This window comes from Vombatus ursinus, unplaced genomic scaffold, assembly GCF_900497805.2.
Source record: "Vombatus ursinus unplaced genomic scaffold, bare-nosed wombat genome assembly UNPS02010769.1, whole genome shotgun sequence".
Lineage (NCBI taxonomy): Eukaryota > Metazoa > Chordata > Mammalia > Diprotodontia > Vombatidae > Vombatus > Vombatus ursinus.
In genome coordinates this window covers 335265-353704 of record NW_020950547.1, presented here as the reverse complement: position 1 = coordinate 353704, position 18440 = coordinate 335265, and the positions used below count along the sequence as shown (strand labels likewise).

At 34.4% G+C, this 18440-nt stretch overlaps 1 protein-coding gene across 7 annotated transcripts in view; it reads left to right on the top strand.

The window, feature by feature from the left end:
• SLC16A7 (solute carrier family 16 member 7) overlaps positions 1-18440 on the top strand; it is a 214005-nt gene that overhangs the window by 125431 nt on the left and 70134 nt on the right. For all 7 annotated transcript variants that reach the window (XM_027854958.1, XM_027854955.1, XM_027854957.1 and 4 more), the window contains one exon: positions 5803-6048. In XM_027854958.1, the coding sequence (XP_027710759.1) occupies positions 5832-6048 (217 nt within the window). In that variant the 5' untranslated portion in view covers positions 5803-5831. The remainder of the gene's footprint in view (positions 1-5802; positions 6049-18440) is intronic.

Below are 18440 nucleotides of genomic sequence, written 5' to 3'. Positions count from 1 at the left end.
TAGGGTCTCCCCTCATCCCTCAGGCAGGTCCTAGTCATGAACAAGGCAAGTCCAATCAAACTGGTGAGTAGGACAAAGAGATCACACACACTCAGTGTTGTGGAATAAATGCTTATTATAACTAAAAGAAAGATCTTTAACACAACAAACAGATTTTTTCCAAGTTTTCAATTACCTCTATTCCTAATCCTACACATTCTCCATACCTAACTTCTCCTTGCCACACACAAACACACACTACTATCTAGACCTATGATATCATGAATGAAGGAAATTTCAGGTATAGAAATTCTTTCCACCAACTCACATTAGCAGTTTATCTGTAACAAAGTCTTAGAGTTTCCTGGAGCTCTGAGTTGTTAAGACTTGTCTATATTCACACAGCCAATATGTTTCAGAAGGAGAAAGTGAACCCAAGTCTTCTTGACTATAGCATAGGCCTTCTATCCTCTATATCATGTTACTTTTATCACACACACACACACTTATGTAGTAAAACTTTAACTATTGACTTGTGGATCTATTGAGTTTGTTATATTTTAATAATCAGGCAATAAGTAGTTCAATAAACACTTATTAAGCACCAGAATCCTTCAATTTTCTATCTTAACTGGAAAACAAATTTTGCAAAGTTATAAAGTATCATATAAAAATGTCAGTTGATAACAATTATTACAACAACTAAATATATATATACATCCCATGGTATGGTGGGAGTATAGAAAAGGATGTAAAAGATTTTAAGACTTTAGTATAAAAAAATCAGTGTCATTCTTCTCTTTAATCCCTTTCCTTCTGACTTCACAGTTTTCAAAATAGAAGAATTAAGTTCAATGTTTAAAAGGATTCTAAAGCTTTAAAGTAATCTGGAAAAGGCAAAGATTAAAGTTTACTTTAATATGCCAGGGCATACTTTAATAGCTCAGAGAATTCAAATTCATAGGGTTTATTTCCAGTGCTGCCACTAGTTCATTGTGTGCACTTAAATAAATCACTTAACCTTGCTATGGCCCTAGTTTCCTATTTGTAAAATGAAAACAATAACAATATTGACCAAGATTGCTAGTGTGCCTAAACATTAATATTTATAACATATTTTGAAAGCCTGGATTGAAGATTCCTTAGTTGTGTTAACTTTATTTTTTGGATAGTGGTCAGAAAATAAACCAGATGGTAGTATTTCTAAATAGTTATTATATTAGAAATAATTTTTAAAAATTCTAAAATTTAGTTTAAACTTATGAATTAATAATAAAAGAGAGTTTATTTTTTCTTTGTGGTTGCAGGAAAAAAATTACAGAGTGAGGAGTTTAAACTTCAACTGTTTCCACCCTGATCATACTACAAAAACTCATATAACACATAAATGTCCTTCAAAGTTTCACTGGCACATTTCTGGAAAGATGTAAAACTATTTTTAACCTCAAGTAATCAGAAGTATGCATACTTATAAATACAATAGCTGCATATAAAAAAGAATTTTCTGGACAGGAGAAGGTTTTTTTTTTTTCTCCAGCTGACTTAACCCATAGTCCACATACACCCTTGTTGTTGTTCCCTTATTTTTTCTTCCAAAATTAATTCTGTATTTTTCATATTAATACTTTATTCTCAATCCACTGATTGCTCATTAAGTCAGGTGGCTACTTTGCATATAGAAGGCAAAGTCAGACAAATTTTCCATTAAAAAATAATAGTTTTCCATTCAGTTTTTAGGGAACAATAATCTGCAAAAATGGAGGCTCTATGAACATGAGGAAGCTATAAAAACCTCTTCACAATATTTCTTTATATTCTATTGTATTGATGATTGATTCTGGCTGTTGGTGATCACAGAACATTAATGATGCATTTGGCAAAAAAATTCCTACCAGACTGATCGTGACTGACTGGAATCTGCAGTGCATGATACCAAGAGACACAATTTGTCTTTACTCACAGCTCTTTATTTGACCTTTTTGCTAGAGACTGCTTCCTTTTCACTTTTTGTAGCATTTAGTAGGGATAATCTTTGGCTTCCAAAAATAATTCCACAAACAGGAAATTCACAATTTTAAAAATTTTAATGTTTGCATGTTATAAACCTGACAATCAGCAATAAAGATGAACATTACAAGTCATTTTCTTTTTTGGCTAGGCAATGGGGTTAGGTGACTTGCCCAGGGACACACAGCTAGTAAGTGTCATGTGTCTGAGGTCGGATTTGAATCAGGTCCTCCTTACTCCAGGGCTGGTGCGCTATCCACTGCCACCTAGCTGCCCCAGGTCATTTTCTTATTTGTAGGAAATTAGATAGCAATGACTCAATTTGACTTAAAATAGGTATCTAAATATTTACAGTTTAAATATGAAAAAATTAGTTTTATGAGAATTTCAGGCTATGATTTCTTACCCAATCAGGTTAATAATTTTTATTCCAATTTTGTTAACAGAAGAAATCTTAAAGTAAGTCATTTTAACTTTAGAGGATACTGAGTAATTCCACAATGCCACCTAAATATTGAGTTACAGAGACATTTGTTAGTACTTGTTTTTATGTTTTAGAGTTTTCATAGTTTGCTTTCTTTTATGAATGTATTAAGAAATGTATTTTCTTTCTTTTATCCATTTTGCCCTTTTTGGTTTGGTATATACTGCTTTTTTTTTTCCAGAGCAGCAATACAAGTCAACCTATTTCTATTTTCTTCCTTGTTTATCAGTACTCTTCTTTGACCATGCCAGCAAAGTGTGGGCATAGAAGTATAATGCTTACTTCCTTTCTTGCATAGATGTTTGAAAGCACAAAGGATGCCACCAGTCATCTGGAGCCTGGAGGGAAGTTCTCAAGTGCAGAAAATACTGTGACACCTGCCTTTTCAGTTGGAGAAAACCCTTAGGGTTTTCTTATCCTTCTCAGTGTGCCTCAATTTAAATATTTCAGAAAATCTTGGTAGTTTTGACTTTTGCACTAATTTCTATTCTATGGCTTTTTGGCCCATGCTTTATCTACAATGCCTATCCAAGTACAATGCATAATGGGTGGTTGGTAGTTTTTTGTTTTTTTAGAATGATAAAGATAATACTGCTTAGATTTGAACTGATAGTACAGACTATCTCCTTCATGTGGACAATAGTTTGTATTTTGCAGCTTTCTTTCTTCAGTTGATTGCTTCCAGGTGGTAGATTTGCCCCTCTCCTTTAACCAGTTCATGAAGTCTCCATGTCTGAAGTTTCCTTGTTATGTTCTTTGAATCAGTCTCTGTTTTTTTTTTAATGATTTAATGAATGAAGGTAAACACTTTTTCTTTAGTTTGGTAGAGAGAAGATAAGATGCAATGTGATCCTACAGTTTTAAAATTAGTTTCCCCTCTTAAGAGAGATATCAAGAATGTCACTCATCATGGTCCATATGGAAAATTAACCCAATGCCCTGAAAAAAAACTTTCTTCTTACTGACTATAAAGAAACCAGAAGTATCAGTTATTTTCTTTATATAGTGTGATCTAAAGAAATAATGTTATAAACAGGTTCATTGCATTTCAAAAATAAACAAACAAAAAACAACTCCAAAACAAAAACATTTAAGCTTCCACTATATCTAGAACACTGTATTAAGTGCTAAGGATATGAAGACAATGCCAAAAATAGTACCTACCTTTAAGGAGATTACATTTTGAAGATAATAGAACTCTGTGTGTGTGTGTGTGTGTGTGTGTGTGTGTGTGTGTGTGTGTGTATGTATACATACATATACATACATATATATATATATACACATACTGTAGGTAGTTGGTAATGCTGATTCTGAGCTCATGGCATGAAATTAAAGTCTTCTGCTTAGAAAGGATACTTGAAGTATTAGGATAAATGAGATTCTCATGATGGGAAATGTCAAGGGAAGAAAACATTGTCAGAGGGAGAACCTTAAGGAATTTCTCACTTAAGGAGGGTGGAAAGGGGTCAAGAACAAGCAAAGGAGAAAGAGATTGAATAGGTAAATTTGCAAGAAGAGAACCAAAATAGAGTGGTGTCTATAAAGATGGGAAGAGAGATTATTTCTGAAGAGAGTCGCTGGTCAATAGTATTTAATTACTTTAATTTTGAAGGATTCAAGTAGAATGTATTTATAATTCTCTATTCCCTCAGGTACTTGAAACTTTAATGAATACAAATAAGTTCTTTTAAAATCTCAATATCTCTGTTTGTAAAATGGGGATAATCATTGCCTACTCTCCATAAATCATTGAAATACTTTACACTGAGTGATTTTAAATTTCCTGTTTAAAAGCATCATGAGTCATAAATATCACTATAGTTACTATCATAATAACAATTTGCTGTAATAATGCTTTGTGGATATGCAAGTCCTTTAAAAGATTTTGCAGGAATAATGTTTATTTTCCTTTCTTGAGCTATTAAAGAAGCTACTTCCATGTTTCATCATTGGGCAAATAAGCAAACTCTGATGTGGAAAATAATATTTGACCTCATATCCCTCAGGGTGATTTGAAGATTACTGCAAATACCTTGGACATATTTAGATGTATAACAACAACAAAAAGTCCCCTTGTTTCTATTATTATAGACATTTGTTTAGCTTTACTGTTAGGCCTCTAAAGACAAATTCTGACAAAATATATTGGCATTGACACATTTGAAGCATTAGCTTTCACTAGAAGCGTTCTTTCTTCCTGCCACAAGTAATAGCATTGCCATTGAGAAATCTCCACAAATGGAATGGGGGTGGGAGGGAAGTGTAGGAGAACCCACTGGCATCTGCAAGTTAAAGGAAGTTAGCTTGAAAAAAAAATGGTGAGGAGTAGGATTGTAGAAGCAATATTGATATTGAGAAACCAAAGTAATTCCAGGGAAAATGTATCTTTCTTGATTTTGTCTTATTAATTGTTATTTACAATGTTTGTGTTTTAAAATCACACCCATGCTGAAGTATTAATAAGCTTTAAAATATTTGTGATATTAAGTAGAATTCAAACTATATATCCTGTTGGGAAAATCTAGGGATCTGTATGTTTCTCCTGCAGAAGAGTGCTTTTTTGAGATATTCACATAGCAAATAAAACTGAGGTTGAGCCCATAGGCTTATTGATAAAATCATTTTACTCTTTGACTTGGAGGATTCAATCAATTACATAATATGTAGATTAATCAACTACATAATATGTAAATTATCCATCATTTATAAAAAGAGCAGCTAACACTAAATTTGAAGGTGCATTAAAATTTACTTGATTTCATAGAAGCATAAACTTCTAAAATATAGATCTTGGTAAAAGATCTGGTCTGAAATGATTGAATATTCTCATTTAATAAAAATGGTAGAAATTTCAGCTTTAGAAAGTGTTTAATAATGTATAATTCATCAACATTTTTTTGTGCTACTTTTGTGCCTATTCCCAAACATAAAAAATATAATTTTTAGAATAGTAAAATACACTTTAAAATGAATATCTTCATTTGTTTTGTATATTTACTTAGGGTCAAGAGAGTCACTTTGACCCAGATATTAATTCTTAATTTCTATTAAGTATTTTTTTAAATGCAAAGTAAATCATTTAAATTTCATTAGCTTATCACATTCAAAAACATAATACTCAAGTAAGCTTGTGGTATACCATTTTTGGTAAATGAAATTTTTAGATATTCCAAGGGCTAAGTATGCAGGCTAAGCCACATTATGGTTATTATTAGGTAATGCTATTCTTTTTTTTTAGTAATTCTAATAAAAGAGCTATGGGAAATTGAAAGATAATTTTAAGATATTGCTTCTGATTTTTTTTAATTGTTGATGATATTGTTTTCCAGGTATCTGAATCACAAGAAAGGACATCAAAATGCCACCAGCAGCAAGTGGTCCACCTCAGTATCCACCCCCAGATGGAGGATGGGGCTGGGTTGTGGTTCTTGGTGCTTTCATTTCCATTGGATTTTCCTATGCATTTCCCAAAGCCATCACAGTGTTCTTCAAGGAAATTCAGGAGATATTTCACAGTACCTACAGTGAGATAGCATGGATATCATCCATTATGCTTGCTGTTATGTATGCAGGAGGTAAGAGTCTTTGGAACAAATAGCCTTTGATCCTTTCTCATGTCTAATTATCTTAAAATAATGTGTTGTAATTCTATGTTCTCTTAAAACAAATTTATTTGATTAGAACTAAATATTTTTAGGGCAGCTAGGTGGCACAATGGATAGAGTGCCAGGCCTGGAGTTGGAAAGATCTGAGTTCAAATTTAGCCTCACACACTTACTAGCTGTGTGACCTTGGGCAAGTCACTTCACTTTGTTTCCCTCAGTTTCCTCATCTGTAAAATGAACTGGAGAAGGAAATGACAAACCACTCCAGTATCTTTGCCAAGAAAATCCTTAATGGGGTCATAAAGAGTAAGACAGACATGACTGAAATGATTGAGCAACAACAAATGTTATTAGGGCAACTAGGCAGTGCAGTGGATAGAACACTGGACTTGGAGTCAGAAAGAACAGATTTCAAATTTGACCTCAGATACTTACTAGCTATGTGACCCTGGGCAAGTCACTTAGCCTTTATCTGCATAAAACTGGAGAAGAAAATGGCAAAGCATTTCAGTATCTTTGTCAAGAAAGCCTCATAGACAATAGGTCCACAGGGTCATGAATAATCAGACATGACTGAACAACAAAATATTATTAATTGTGCAATCTCATTTTTTAAAGCAAAGTACTGTGGGAGTATAACTAGCCTAGAAAGTAGTTGTTTTGTGGAGGGGAGAAAAAAAAGGACTTCATAGATCATAGTCAACTTACCATGCATACAAAGCTCTTTGTTATTAGTGATGAAATTGGAGTGTTAGTCCTTACTACTAGGTCTCATTCTCATTTTTGTGATTGCTACCATTTTGTGTATTAGTTGCTCCTGAAAATCTAATTATGTAAAGTCTCCTTTTCCAAAATAGGACCCTATGAATTACATTGCTATGTTCCATTCCACAAAATGAATACATTCTGTGATGTATATATGTATGTATATATAGTTGTTGATACATTTCACTGAACATATATCAAAAACATACAGCCCTGAGCATTGGTGTATTATTACATTGGTTTCTCTAAATGACCATGGTTCCATGGAACCAAAATGTCTTAAAAATGCTAAATAATAATATTAAAATACATACCCAGATACCCCCAAATAAATTATTTGGATGTATTTTTCTTATGTAGTGCCAAATAGCTGAATATTTAGAATAGTTCAGGTGACAACTTCTTTAAATTTTTTTTTTAATTTGGATGTATTGAAGTATATAAATTATTTTATATAGACAGATATAAAATCACATCATTTTAGAATTGGAACTAGAGTCCATCCATATTAATGATGATGATGGTGATAATAATATTAATATGGTACTTACTATGTGCCAGGCACTATGCTAAGCATTTTACAATAATCTCATTTGATCCTCACAACAACACCAGGAGGTAGGTGCTATTATTATCAATGTTTTTATAGACTGAAGCAAACAAAAGTGAGTGACTTGCACAGGGTCACACAGTTAGTATCTGAGGTTGCATTTGAACTCAGTTTTTCCTGACTCCAATCCCATCACTCTATCTACTGCACTACCTAACTGCCCCAAACTAGGACATATTGCACAGAACAGAAATTAAAATTAATTACCACAATGTAGATGGGTAGCTAGGGACAAAGCTGCCATGAAGACACAGATTTACTAAATTTATTACATAATGCAGGCTCTTTCTCTCATAGTCGTTGATCTTAAGGCATACTAGAGTTATTCTTTAAATACTGCGGCTTCCTCTTTGTGGAAGCACACATGTGCTACAAAGGTGAAACTGACCACATGCAGTAATCTAACATTTTATATGGGATATAGGACTCTCCACCCCCACTACAAATCTTCAAAATGTGATTAATTAAAAGACTATAGAGAGAGTCAGTCAACAAACATTTATTAAACATTGTTTTTATTGTTGTTCATCCGTCATTCTCAAAAAAGACCAATGACATCACAAGAGTGATGCCCTGACTTACAAGTGAATTGGATTTAAGTGAAGCAGAGCTGTGAAAAGTCATCAACTTCACACTCTCCTCCAGAGTCATCAAAGTCCAATGGCAAGACAAGAGTCAAGATGATTGGTGATGACTTAGGATACAGTGGGAGAGCTTGGCCTTTCTAAATTAAGGTCTTTCCCATGCAAGGTACCATGTGCAGCCCTATGGTGCTAGAGATACAATGAATGGCTATAGTCCTTGCTATAAAGAAGATCACGCTCTAATGAAGGAGACACCATGTAAGTAACTAGGTACATACAAGATATACGCAGAATAGATGGATATTAACCTCAGGGCAGCTAGGTGGCCCAATGGACAGAGCACAGGGTTTGGAATCTGAAAGACTCATCTTCATGAGGTCAAATCTGGCCTCAGACACTTACTAGCTGTGTAACCCTGGGCAAGTCATTTAACCTTCTTTGCCTTAGTTTCTCATCTGTAAAATGAGCTAGAGAAGGAAATGGTAAAGTACTCAGGTATCTCTGCCAAGAAATTCCCAAATGGGGTCATGAAGACTCAGACATGGCCTGAAACAGTTGAACAATAACAACAGTACCTCAGAGAAGAAAACACTAGCATCCAGGGGTTGGAAAATGCTTGCAAAAAGTGGGATTTTAAATGAGTATTGAAGAAAATCAAGAAAAATAAGAGGTGGAAGTGTGGGGAGAGAGAATTCTAGGCATGGAGGACCAACAGTGGAAAAGCTAGAAGAAGGAGAAAATGGAGTATCATTTGCAAGGAGTAGTAAGTAGGCCAGTGTAAGAAGTAGGATGTAGGAACATAGAGTATGTAGAAAGATAGTAGTGTAAGAAGAGTGAGAAGTAGTAAGGGGTCAGGTTGTGAAGGACATTAAATGCCAAAAAGAGGACTTTTCCTACAGCTCATACAATGCTGCCATAGTAAAGTTATTGATCACCACCAAGGACTCACACTGTCTTATTCCCAGTCTTATTCATAGCCCTTACTCTAAGGCTTCATCATGGCATGGAGGTGATCTTGAGTTCTCAAACACTATACTCATGGAGTATAAGCTCTGGAAGACCCTATTTAAACTCAAAAAAATCTTAGAGGGTGGCTTAGCATTGTATGCTGTTTCTGACCAAGGATGAATCTATTTGAGTGAAATTCATCAGGTGTTTTTTAATAGGGGGTCAGTGGGAGTGGTAGATGATGAACAGTAATTAATGAAGACTCTCATTCACTGGCTGTTCCCCATGTCTGGAACAATTTTACTCTTCACCTCTGATTCTTAGTTTCCATGGATTCCTTGAAGACAGCTCAAATTGACTTTCTTTAAAATTCCTTTTCTATTGTCTATCACCCCCATGCCCCACCCAGCTTCTAGTGCCTTCCTACCTGAGATTACCTTCCATCTGCTCTGTATATATCTTATATTACCTGTTTATTTACATTTTATCTCCCCTCCCCCTCCCACACACTCCAAATTAGACTATGTCCTCCTTAGGCCTGGTACTGCCTTTTGTCATTCTTTGTATCCTTAGCATTTAACAATGTGCTTAGCACATAATATATGCTGATTAAATGCTTGTTGATGGGTTTTGCATGTAAAGTTCTTCATAAATCTTAAAGGATTCTATAAATGTTAGGTATTATTAACCAGGCCAAACACCTAACAACCATCCTTCACATAAAACTATAGAGGGATATCTTTTTGTTGTTTTTCTTCAGATATTTCAGTTATATCTGACACTTTGTGACCCCATTTGGGGTTTTCTTGGCAGAGATACTGGAGTGGCTTTCTATTTTCTTCTCCAGATCATTTTACAGATGAGGAAATTGAGGCAAACAGGGTGAAGTGACTTGTTTAGCATCACACAGCTCGTAAGTGTCTGAGGAAGGATTTGAACTCAGGTCTTCCTGACTCAAGGCTATCTTTGCCATATTGTGATGACTTTTTATTTTTTTTAAATTGTGATGATAAAAAGGTTAAAAGATATAGTTTCTGAGTAACTTAATCATTTTATTAATAAGGCCAGCTCATTATGAATAAAAGGATGGCCATTAAGCCAACTCTGTTAGACCAAAGACAATTACAGCAGCTGCTCACAGTTTATATTCTCTTTAAAGAGTAGGTGTTCAATGAGGGGCTGAGAGTGACATCATGTATCCCTTGTACAGAGAGATTTATCTTTATACCCAAACCATCCCCAACCTTGGATAATCTATTCAAAAATGTATACCCTACCAAAGCCTGAGCAGAACACAATGGCTACTCCATTTGAATGGGGTCTGAAAAAAGAAAATCTAATCTCATTATCAGCAATGTCCTTCAAGAGACTGAAATTTTTTAAAAATCAAGACTTTAGAAAAATGGAAGAACTCTGGATATCCTCAGATCATTGGTTATTAATACTCATTTCTCTCAATATCATAATGAAGTAATGATAATTTTCTTTTATAACCTCTACCATGAGATAGGGTAGCCTGAGTGTATCATATCTAAATGCATATAAAACTTAATTCTATGTATCAAAATACTACTGAACATAATAGACATGGATGCATAATTAGTCATATACTAATTTTAATTTTTGTAGTCTTCACCATAGTTTTTCAAGAGTTCTCCAAGAATGTGGTAGTTTAGTACAAAATACTCTTTTTTTATGCTTACTCAAAAACTTTTAGTGAAATAAATGGTTAAAATCTCCTGTAGCTGGATATTAATAAGGACTTTTAATCTGGTAGCTATACTTTTCCATACCATCACGCAGTGACAAGTCCATTAATTTTAGCTCTCAATAAGTACAGGGAAGCCAGTGTGAAGATTTTAAGTGTGTTGACCTGTTCCCAGACTTTGGAGATCTAAAATGGTGGAGTGGTGACAATATTTGCAATCTGAGATGTAAAGTGAATGTTTACCAGAGATTGGATCAATTCTGTTGCACTGCTGACTCTTCTGTTATCACTGAACAATGGCCTCCAGGTTTGAGACATCACTAACTAACTCTCAACCCAACTACTGAACAAAGAACAGTTCTCTTCTTACTCTATGGTTTACTCAACTGAGGGACTAGATGTTGACTAGTGAGATATTGAGTTTTAATATTTTAACCACAATAACTGGCTAAGTTCAAAACATTCAGAACAGCTTTATGATTACTGAAATTTAGTAGAACTTGAATAGAATATGGATTATTATATGACTCAGATATGCCAGTCAAATAATTTTCCCTGAAACATAATAACTATATTTAGTAAAAAGTCTGATATAACATGCTCAGTCTAATTTGTGAGTGTTAGACCTGTTACCCAATGCCAGTACTGTATCTGTGATGCTCTGCCGTAATGACTTCAGATAGTTTTACTGATCTAGGATAAAACTGAGCAATGACTATGAATGAAGCACATTTTGATTGATTGTAGAATGAATACTTTATTCTCTTACTGTCTGAAAGACTTCCATTGATAGCTAAATTTTCATATTTCTGAGGCTGAAATAAGCCCGAAGCCCACAAGGTGAGAAGGCATGGAGTTCTATGAAGGGTAATGAGTCTATCTAACAAGTAACTGAAATCCTCTCTTCATCATAATGCTAATTAAGTTAACCTGAAGAACATCGAAGATCTGACATGCTCATTAGGGCTTAGCATTCCACTTATTAATCACTGTGGTGGGGTCACTGGGCAAGATGAAGTATATGCAGAGTGCTGGCCTATGGTTAGAGGGGTGTAGCCCCTCACCGTAATTAGTTGGCATCTGTGTTTTGGTAGCAAGGTATCACCTTACACTGTGTGAATAAAAATGTAACTAATAAAAACCCCTAGTAAGAACAGAAAAGAATGCAAATTATGTTTATCACTTACTTCATACTTAGAATAATGCCATTAAATTATAGCAGACCATCTGGCAATCCATATGGTCTCCTGGAGTTCTGGTTAATTTCAGCAAATAGGTCAAGCACGGTGATCACCCCATTAATAAAGCACTAAGCAGAGGTGGAACATTTTCAGCAGATTTCAAGTTCTTGCATTTGGTTTGGATGTATGGGATACTTTTGCAAACAGCAGGTGCAAGGAATTATCTTTTGCTTTAATATTTGTTATTAGTTGATGTGATTGTCTGCTCTGGAAATGGTCTGCCATGTAATTATTGAGCACAGGTATCAGGCTGCCAGTGGCAGTGTGAGTTCCTCATGTTGTTTAGCAGGATCTCTGCTCTGACTTGGAAGAATCAGCCTCTCTGGAGATGAGAGGTATCTTAGTCTCCATGGTAACCCATTCTTCTGTCTCTCTTGAGTAGTGCCTGCCAATTGTACTAAATTAAGGGAGATGGTTTTGTGATGGGCTCCTCCACCCAGGGGACTGAGCATGAGACCACCTAACTTATTTTCCTGGAGGCCAAGTAACAGGATGTTATTGGCATAGGAGGTCAGAGTGAAAAGCACATTCTTTAGTTTTAATTGTGTGTATTACTTTCATTTCATGATTCGACCTTATGTTCTATATGTAGAAAAGTGGTCATGACTGAAGTATTTTGCAGAATGTTGCCTTCTTAGTGGAAAACCAAACAAAACTAAGCTAATCTTACGTAACTCTTAAACAGATTTTAGGGATTTCTTATGCTATGTTTTAGTATTTTAAAAACCTACATAAATATATTAGAAAGCCTTTTTAATATACATATGCATGTGAATGTGCATAAGTGTACTGGGGTAATAAGTGACCTTGATTCCGGTCTTACTAAAGAATTTGAATAAGCATATTATACAATATATACATATACATGTCACCTCAATTGTCAGTTTTAAGCTATTAAAGTTTAAGAATTTCACTATACTCTATATGTGAACATATATGATACACATATATAGGTATGGGTATATGTATATACACATAAAATGTATATGTATATATGTATGTATCCAAAAACAATTAGTATAGTATACACTATATGCAGTATAAAGAGGCCTATATTTGGAGGTTCTGTCTTATGGAATTATAAAAGCTAATTTCCATATCTGTATTATTTATCTTTCATGTTTTCAATACTAAAATAGGAAAGGGAACTAGACTTTGCTATTTATATTACCAAACACTTATAATTTTCAATTAAATGTTCCTAAAAGTCCTGATGGGAGCTAACATGTAGAGTGTGTTTTCAGTCATCATGACTGCCATGTACTTTGGGGACTATGGCAGGAACCCGACTGTATATGTTGGAGCCTAATTCTTGTCTCCTCAGAAGAAGAGGCATTAGGAAAATAAATTAAATAGATCAAGAGATACCTCTCATCCTTAATTTCTTCTTAGATCTACCATAAAGTTGGGATACAACTCACTTGGATAGTTCAGTATGTTAATGGAAGTCAAGGCTATGTATTTGCTTCTCAGATGGGCTAATGGAATTTTCCGGTGCATATGCTGAACATTCAACCACTTCCAGACATCACACAAATGTGTGAGCTTTGGAATGATTGTTTGAAAACAGTGATAGTCGAATGTAATCTATCATAACAACTGGAAAAGCAACTCAAATACAAACCCTGCCAGAAATGATGGCTTGTGCTATATATGTATATGAAAACAGTAAAAACTCACAAATTGTTATCCATACTGATGAAATGAGAAGATGAGGATGGAGGGCTCTAAGGTAGAAGAATGACAACACAGAGTAGCACCCTCAAACCCCAGCCAAGGTATGTAACAAATGAACTTGAGTCTAGATATTTTTGACCAGGATTGGATTTGCTTTTTGAAATAATCAATATAATAAATAATAATGATAACAACAATAAGGAGGAGAAGACACATTTATGTAGCATTTTAAGGTTTATAGTATGCTGTACAAATATTGTCTCATTTTATCCTCAAAAATACCCTGGAAGAAAGGTGCTATTATTATCTCCATTTTTCACCTGAGGAAATGGAAACAGTCAGAGGCTAAGTGATGGCATAGTTGTCATACCTAGTGTCTGAGTCTGTATTTCAACTCAGATCTTTGCAACTTCAAGTACAGCATTCTATGCACCATGCCATCTAGCTATTTTGTTCTTTATTTCAGGCAACAATAATAGTTGATTTTGGAGTCAGGGAGACCTGGGTTCAAATCCTGCCTCTGGGACATACTAGCTGTGTGACCTAGGGCAAGAAAATTAATCTCTTAGTGTCCTAGAAAGCTCTCTGTGCCTCTAAGTTAAAGTTGCTGATTTATATCAATGGAAGTAATTGTCTTATCATCACATAGATGAAATTTCAATCTGGATCCAAACAATATTTTCTACCATTTCAGAGGCTATGTTAACTTAGCATGCACAATTGTAAGAACTAGTAGCCATCTAAATCTATAGTTCTTTAGTTTTTACATGCACATAATTATATTTCCTAAATGACCATCTTTCCTTATTTAGCTATTTTATTATTATGATGATGCAAATTTTCATTATTAAATAGCATTTCATACTCTGATTTAATTTCCTTTTGCTCAATCAGAGCTTTTACTATGGAAAATATTAGCTACAATATGGGACCTTAGTTTTTAGAAGACTAATTCTGAACTTAAGACTTACAGTCCTGAAATTATGGTCACCAGGGACTTCCCAGAAGCAAACATGAGCCACGTGGATAGGCAATGTCTAATGATTATAGTTTCCTATTGATTGGTATTCCACACCTAGTATAGAGTATGGACAATGATTAAGGCAGTGGTCCCCTACAGCAAACCAAATGTAGAACAATGAGAGTTCCCTAGTCACTAAGACCTAAAAGTGAAGTTAGAGAAGAGGAAGGACAAAAGGATAAAGCTACAAAGTACTCAAGATTTATGTGAAGGTCCTCAGACAATGAGGGAGGAAGGGACCATTTTTAGGAGAATCCAAAGAGAAAAATATAATTGACTTTTAGATGGAAGAAGAAGAGAACAAATGGGAAAAAAAATTATTTGTGTAAACAGATGGGAGTTCCTTTGACTTATTCCATTTATCCTAGAAGTAGAGTAGACATCATGGTTCACAGTCATGTGAAGGTACAAGAGTGACCTACAGGCAAGTGATTGGTGTGCTCTTTTCAAATATATGAATTTGGAGAAGACTTTATTCAATAAAATCAAAATATTTGGAACTTCAGAGTGAAAGTTTCAGTGATATTGCTGGTAAGATGGAATGATAGGGGCCATGGAAATCAATCAATAAACATTCATTAAGCACCAACTCTGTTCCACTCATTGTGCTAAGTGCTGGGGATACAAAAAGAGGAAAAGATAGTTTCTGCCCTCATTAAATCCATGAAACACAAATAACAGATGGGTGTTTATTTGACTTTTGTACAAGGATTGGAATACAGAAATTATCTTGTTATAGTGCATGGGTATCTTTCTTCACATGGCAGGTTTTTGTCAACCTCAAACATGGTGGGCAAGGATCCAGTACTCAAACTTTTTTGAACTTTCCCGACTCCCCTGTTCCTTGTTGTCAGGGACAAACTTTTTTTCCTCAATCACAGTATGCAAAGTGTTGAATTTTAATAACCTCATTTAGAGCGTCCTTGAACATCCGCAAGTTATCATCAACTTTCCAAATGCCTCTTGCCCTTAAGGAATATTTCACATTTAGTTTAAAATATATGTGAAACATCTACATAGAGTTAATTTGGTGTTTTCAGATAAAGAAAAATCAGTAGTAATGAAATGACACAGGAGTAATGAACTGTAAGCCTGGCTTATGACTGCATCATACAAGAAAAGGTATATATATGTATATGCATTTCTGGAGTACCCAGAATATTATTTAGAGTTGCTCCTTAAATCAAACATAAAATGTCATAGGAAGTAGATAAAGCACTTCAAAGGCAGCATAACCTTTGCTATTTAAAGATAACTCTGCTATTCATTCTAATACTACTTAACTCAAAGCTAGAGGCTATTCTTGAGTGTTTTTGAAATAGCCTTCTCAACATAACAAAATCACTTGGGCTTTTGCATTATAAACATTTCAAAATATGCATGTGGGAGAGAGGGGTAAAAGTTCTTTCACTTGTATTTCTTTTAAAAAATGATACAATTTAGAAAGCAATTTTTTTTAATGCTCCCAAATCTTTTCAATTTTTCTTTTTAGGTGATTATTTTCATATAGACTTAATGAATCAGGGTCTGTTGAGTGGATGATTTAAAAAAAAAGTTTAATTGTATGAAAACAAGCTAAATATAAATATGTATATGTATATGTATATGTGTGTATATATCTATTTACATATCTATACCTATACCTATGTCTATATCTATATACATACTATATAGATATATATGTAAAACTTTTCTTTCCCTATTCCAACCACACATGCCATCCTTTGCCATGCTTTCTCCCTTGGGAATTTAAGATAATTAATTTATGGAAACACCCTTCTCAAAAAGAGGTCAAATTTCTACCTTAGTCTTGACCTCAATATATATTTCTATGTATTTAAAACATAAATATTTGTATATCATTGACTTTTCAGAAGCAAATCTAAACTAAAATGAGCTTCTTTGATGCCCTTTCACATTAAACTCTAGTTTTTGAATGATATTGTTACATACATCCATTTATTTCTATCTAACTTTATATTTGCTGTGGTTATCACAGGATGTATTATTTTAAATGTTGACACATTTTGCGTATTCTTGAAGACTAGTTGCTAATCCCTAAATGGTTAAACAAAGGCTTACTCAAAAAGACTAACTATTCTTATTCTGAAGTTTACTCAAAAGTGAGAGGAGAGTAATGAATAATGGGGCTGTATTTTTGCACATGTAGCCTTCACTCCCAAAACTTTAACTTTTTTTGGACCTTATTTGCAACAGAGAGGATGTGAATTAGAGAAAAGAAAGAATATTTTGATTCTGCCTATCTGAGGCAAGTGTATATAAGCTTTTGGTGTTATTTGCCTCTAGACCTTGTTTCCAAGTTTTATATTGGTTCTCTGTAACTATAGATACATATCTTTATATCTATGTAAATCTGAATCTATAACCTCTTATGAAAGAGTGAAAAAGAAAAGAAAATATGATTTTGTGATATATTTGTCTAATTGACTAGACCTTTATAGGTTTAGTCTGTTAGCTGGAATGTCCTAAAAATTACCATATTTTTACTCTTGGAAAAATCAGAATTATCAATCAACTGAAGAATTAATTTTTGGATCATAGATTGGAGAAGTAGACTGGCATCAAGGCTCCAAGCACAGTGGAGAATCTGGAGATTCCCATGGTTCAGATGGAATTTTATCCCTTCTCTTATTCCTCCCTAATAGGTTCCCTATATCACTCCCCGGAGAGGTTGCTCCAAATCCCTTTTTTTCTTTAAGCCTCCCACCTCCACTTCCTCCCCACTCTCAGCTGAGAATTTCTGCAAGAAAAAACATCATTCACCATGAGTGCCCTCTTTTAACTTCTACTCTCACGGTGCCTTGATATCATCATCCCCTGTCTTATTTAAGTCTTTTGTGAAGCAGTGGATATCCTCACCAAGGCCATTCAATCTGCATGAACTCTTAATTGCATGTCCTTCTTGGCCTCTTTCCCCTCCCCCTTCAGCACTTTTCCTCCCTCTCTCTCAGTATGTCTCTATTTTCTCTCCCTACCTGCTGACTTACTTGTTCTTTTTCTGATACCCACAAAATATACTGTGTCACCTATTCTTAATTTTTTTTTCCACTAGACTCTACCATCTCATTTGTCTTAGTGATAATTCCTCTAGTTCCACCATCCCTGGATCCTAATTCTTCCTTTTGTTATTTAATTGTAATTTCTTCAGTTCCTCATCATAGTGAGTTTCTTTACATCTTTTCCCGGACGAATGATTGAAAAGAGCAGTTACTCTGATTTGAGCATCCCCAGTGGAAAAGAACCACATAGTTCTGAAAAACCAATCCATTTTTTCTTCTTTGCTTGTAAATAGTAAATAATAATAGTAATAGTAATATCATTTATAAAGTGCTTTAAGGTTTGCAAAGTATTTTGTAATTTCTCCTTTGCTCCTCACAATAACCTGAAAGGAAAGTGTTATTGTCATCTCAATTTTTTTTTTGATAGCTGAGGAAATTGAGACAGAGATTAAATAATTTACTCAGGATAATACAACTAGGAAGTATGTGAGGATGGATTTGAACTCATGTCTTTCTGATTTCAGGACCATTATTCTATCCACTGTATCATCTACCTGTCTCATCTGAATGAATAAGTGTTGTCACAGTACACATGCAAGATAGTGTATCTCAAAACAGAATATTGTTGCACAATGTCCAGAGAAGGACAACTTATATGATCGAGTAGGTTATGGAAACAAACTACAAAGGTGATCATTTTTTTCATCTGGCAAGTTGAAGAGTCACAATGGTTGTGATCAAAATTCATTAAGGCATGAAGAGTACAAATCAAGTAAGCACAGACCTCT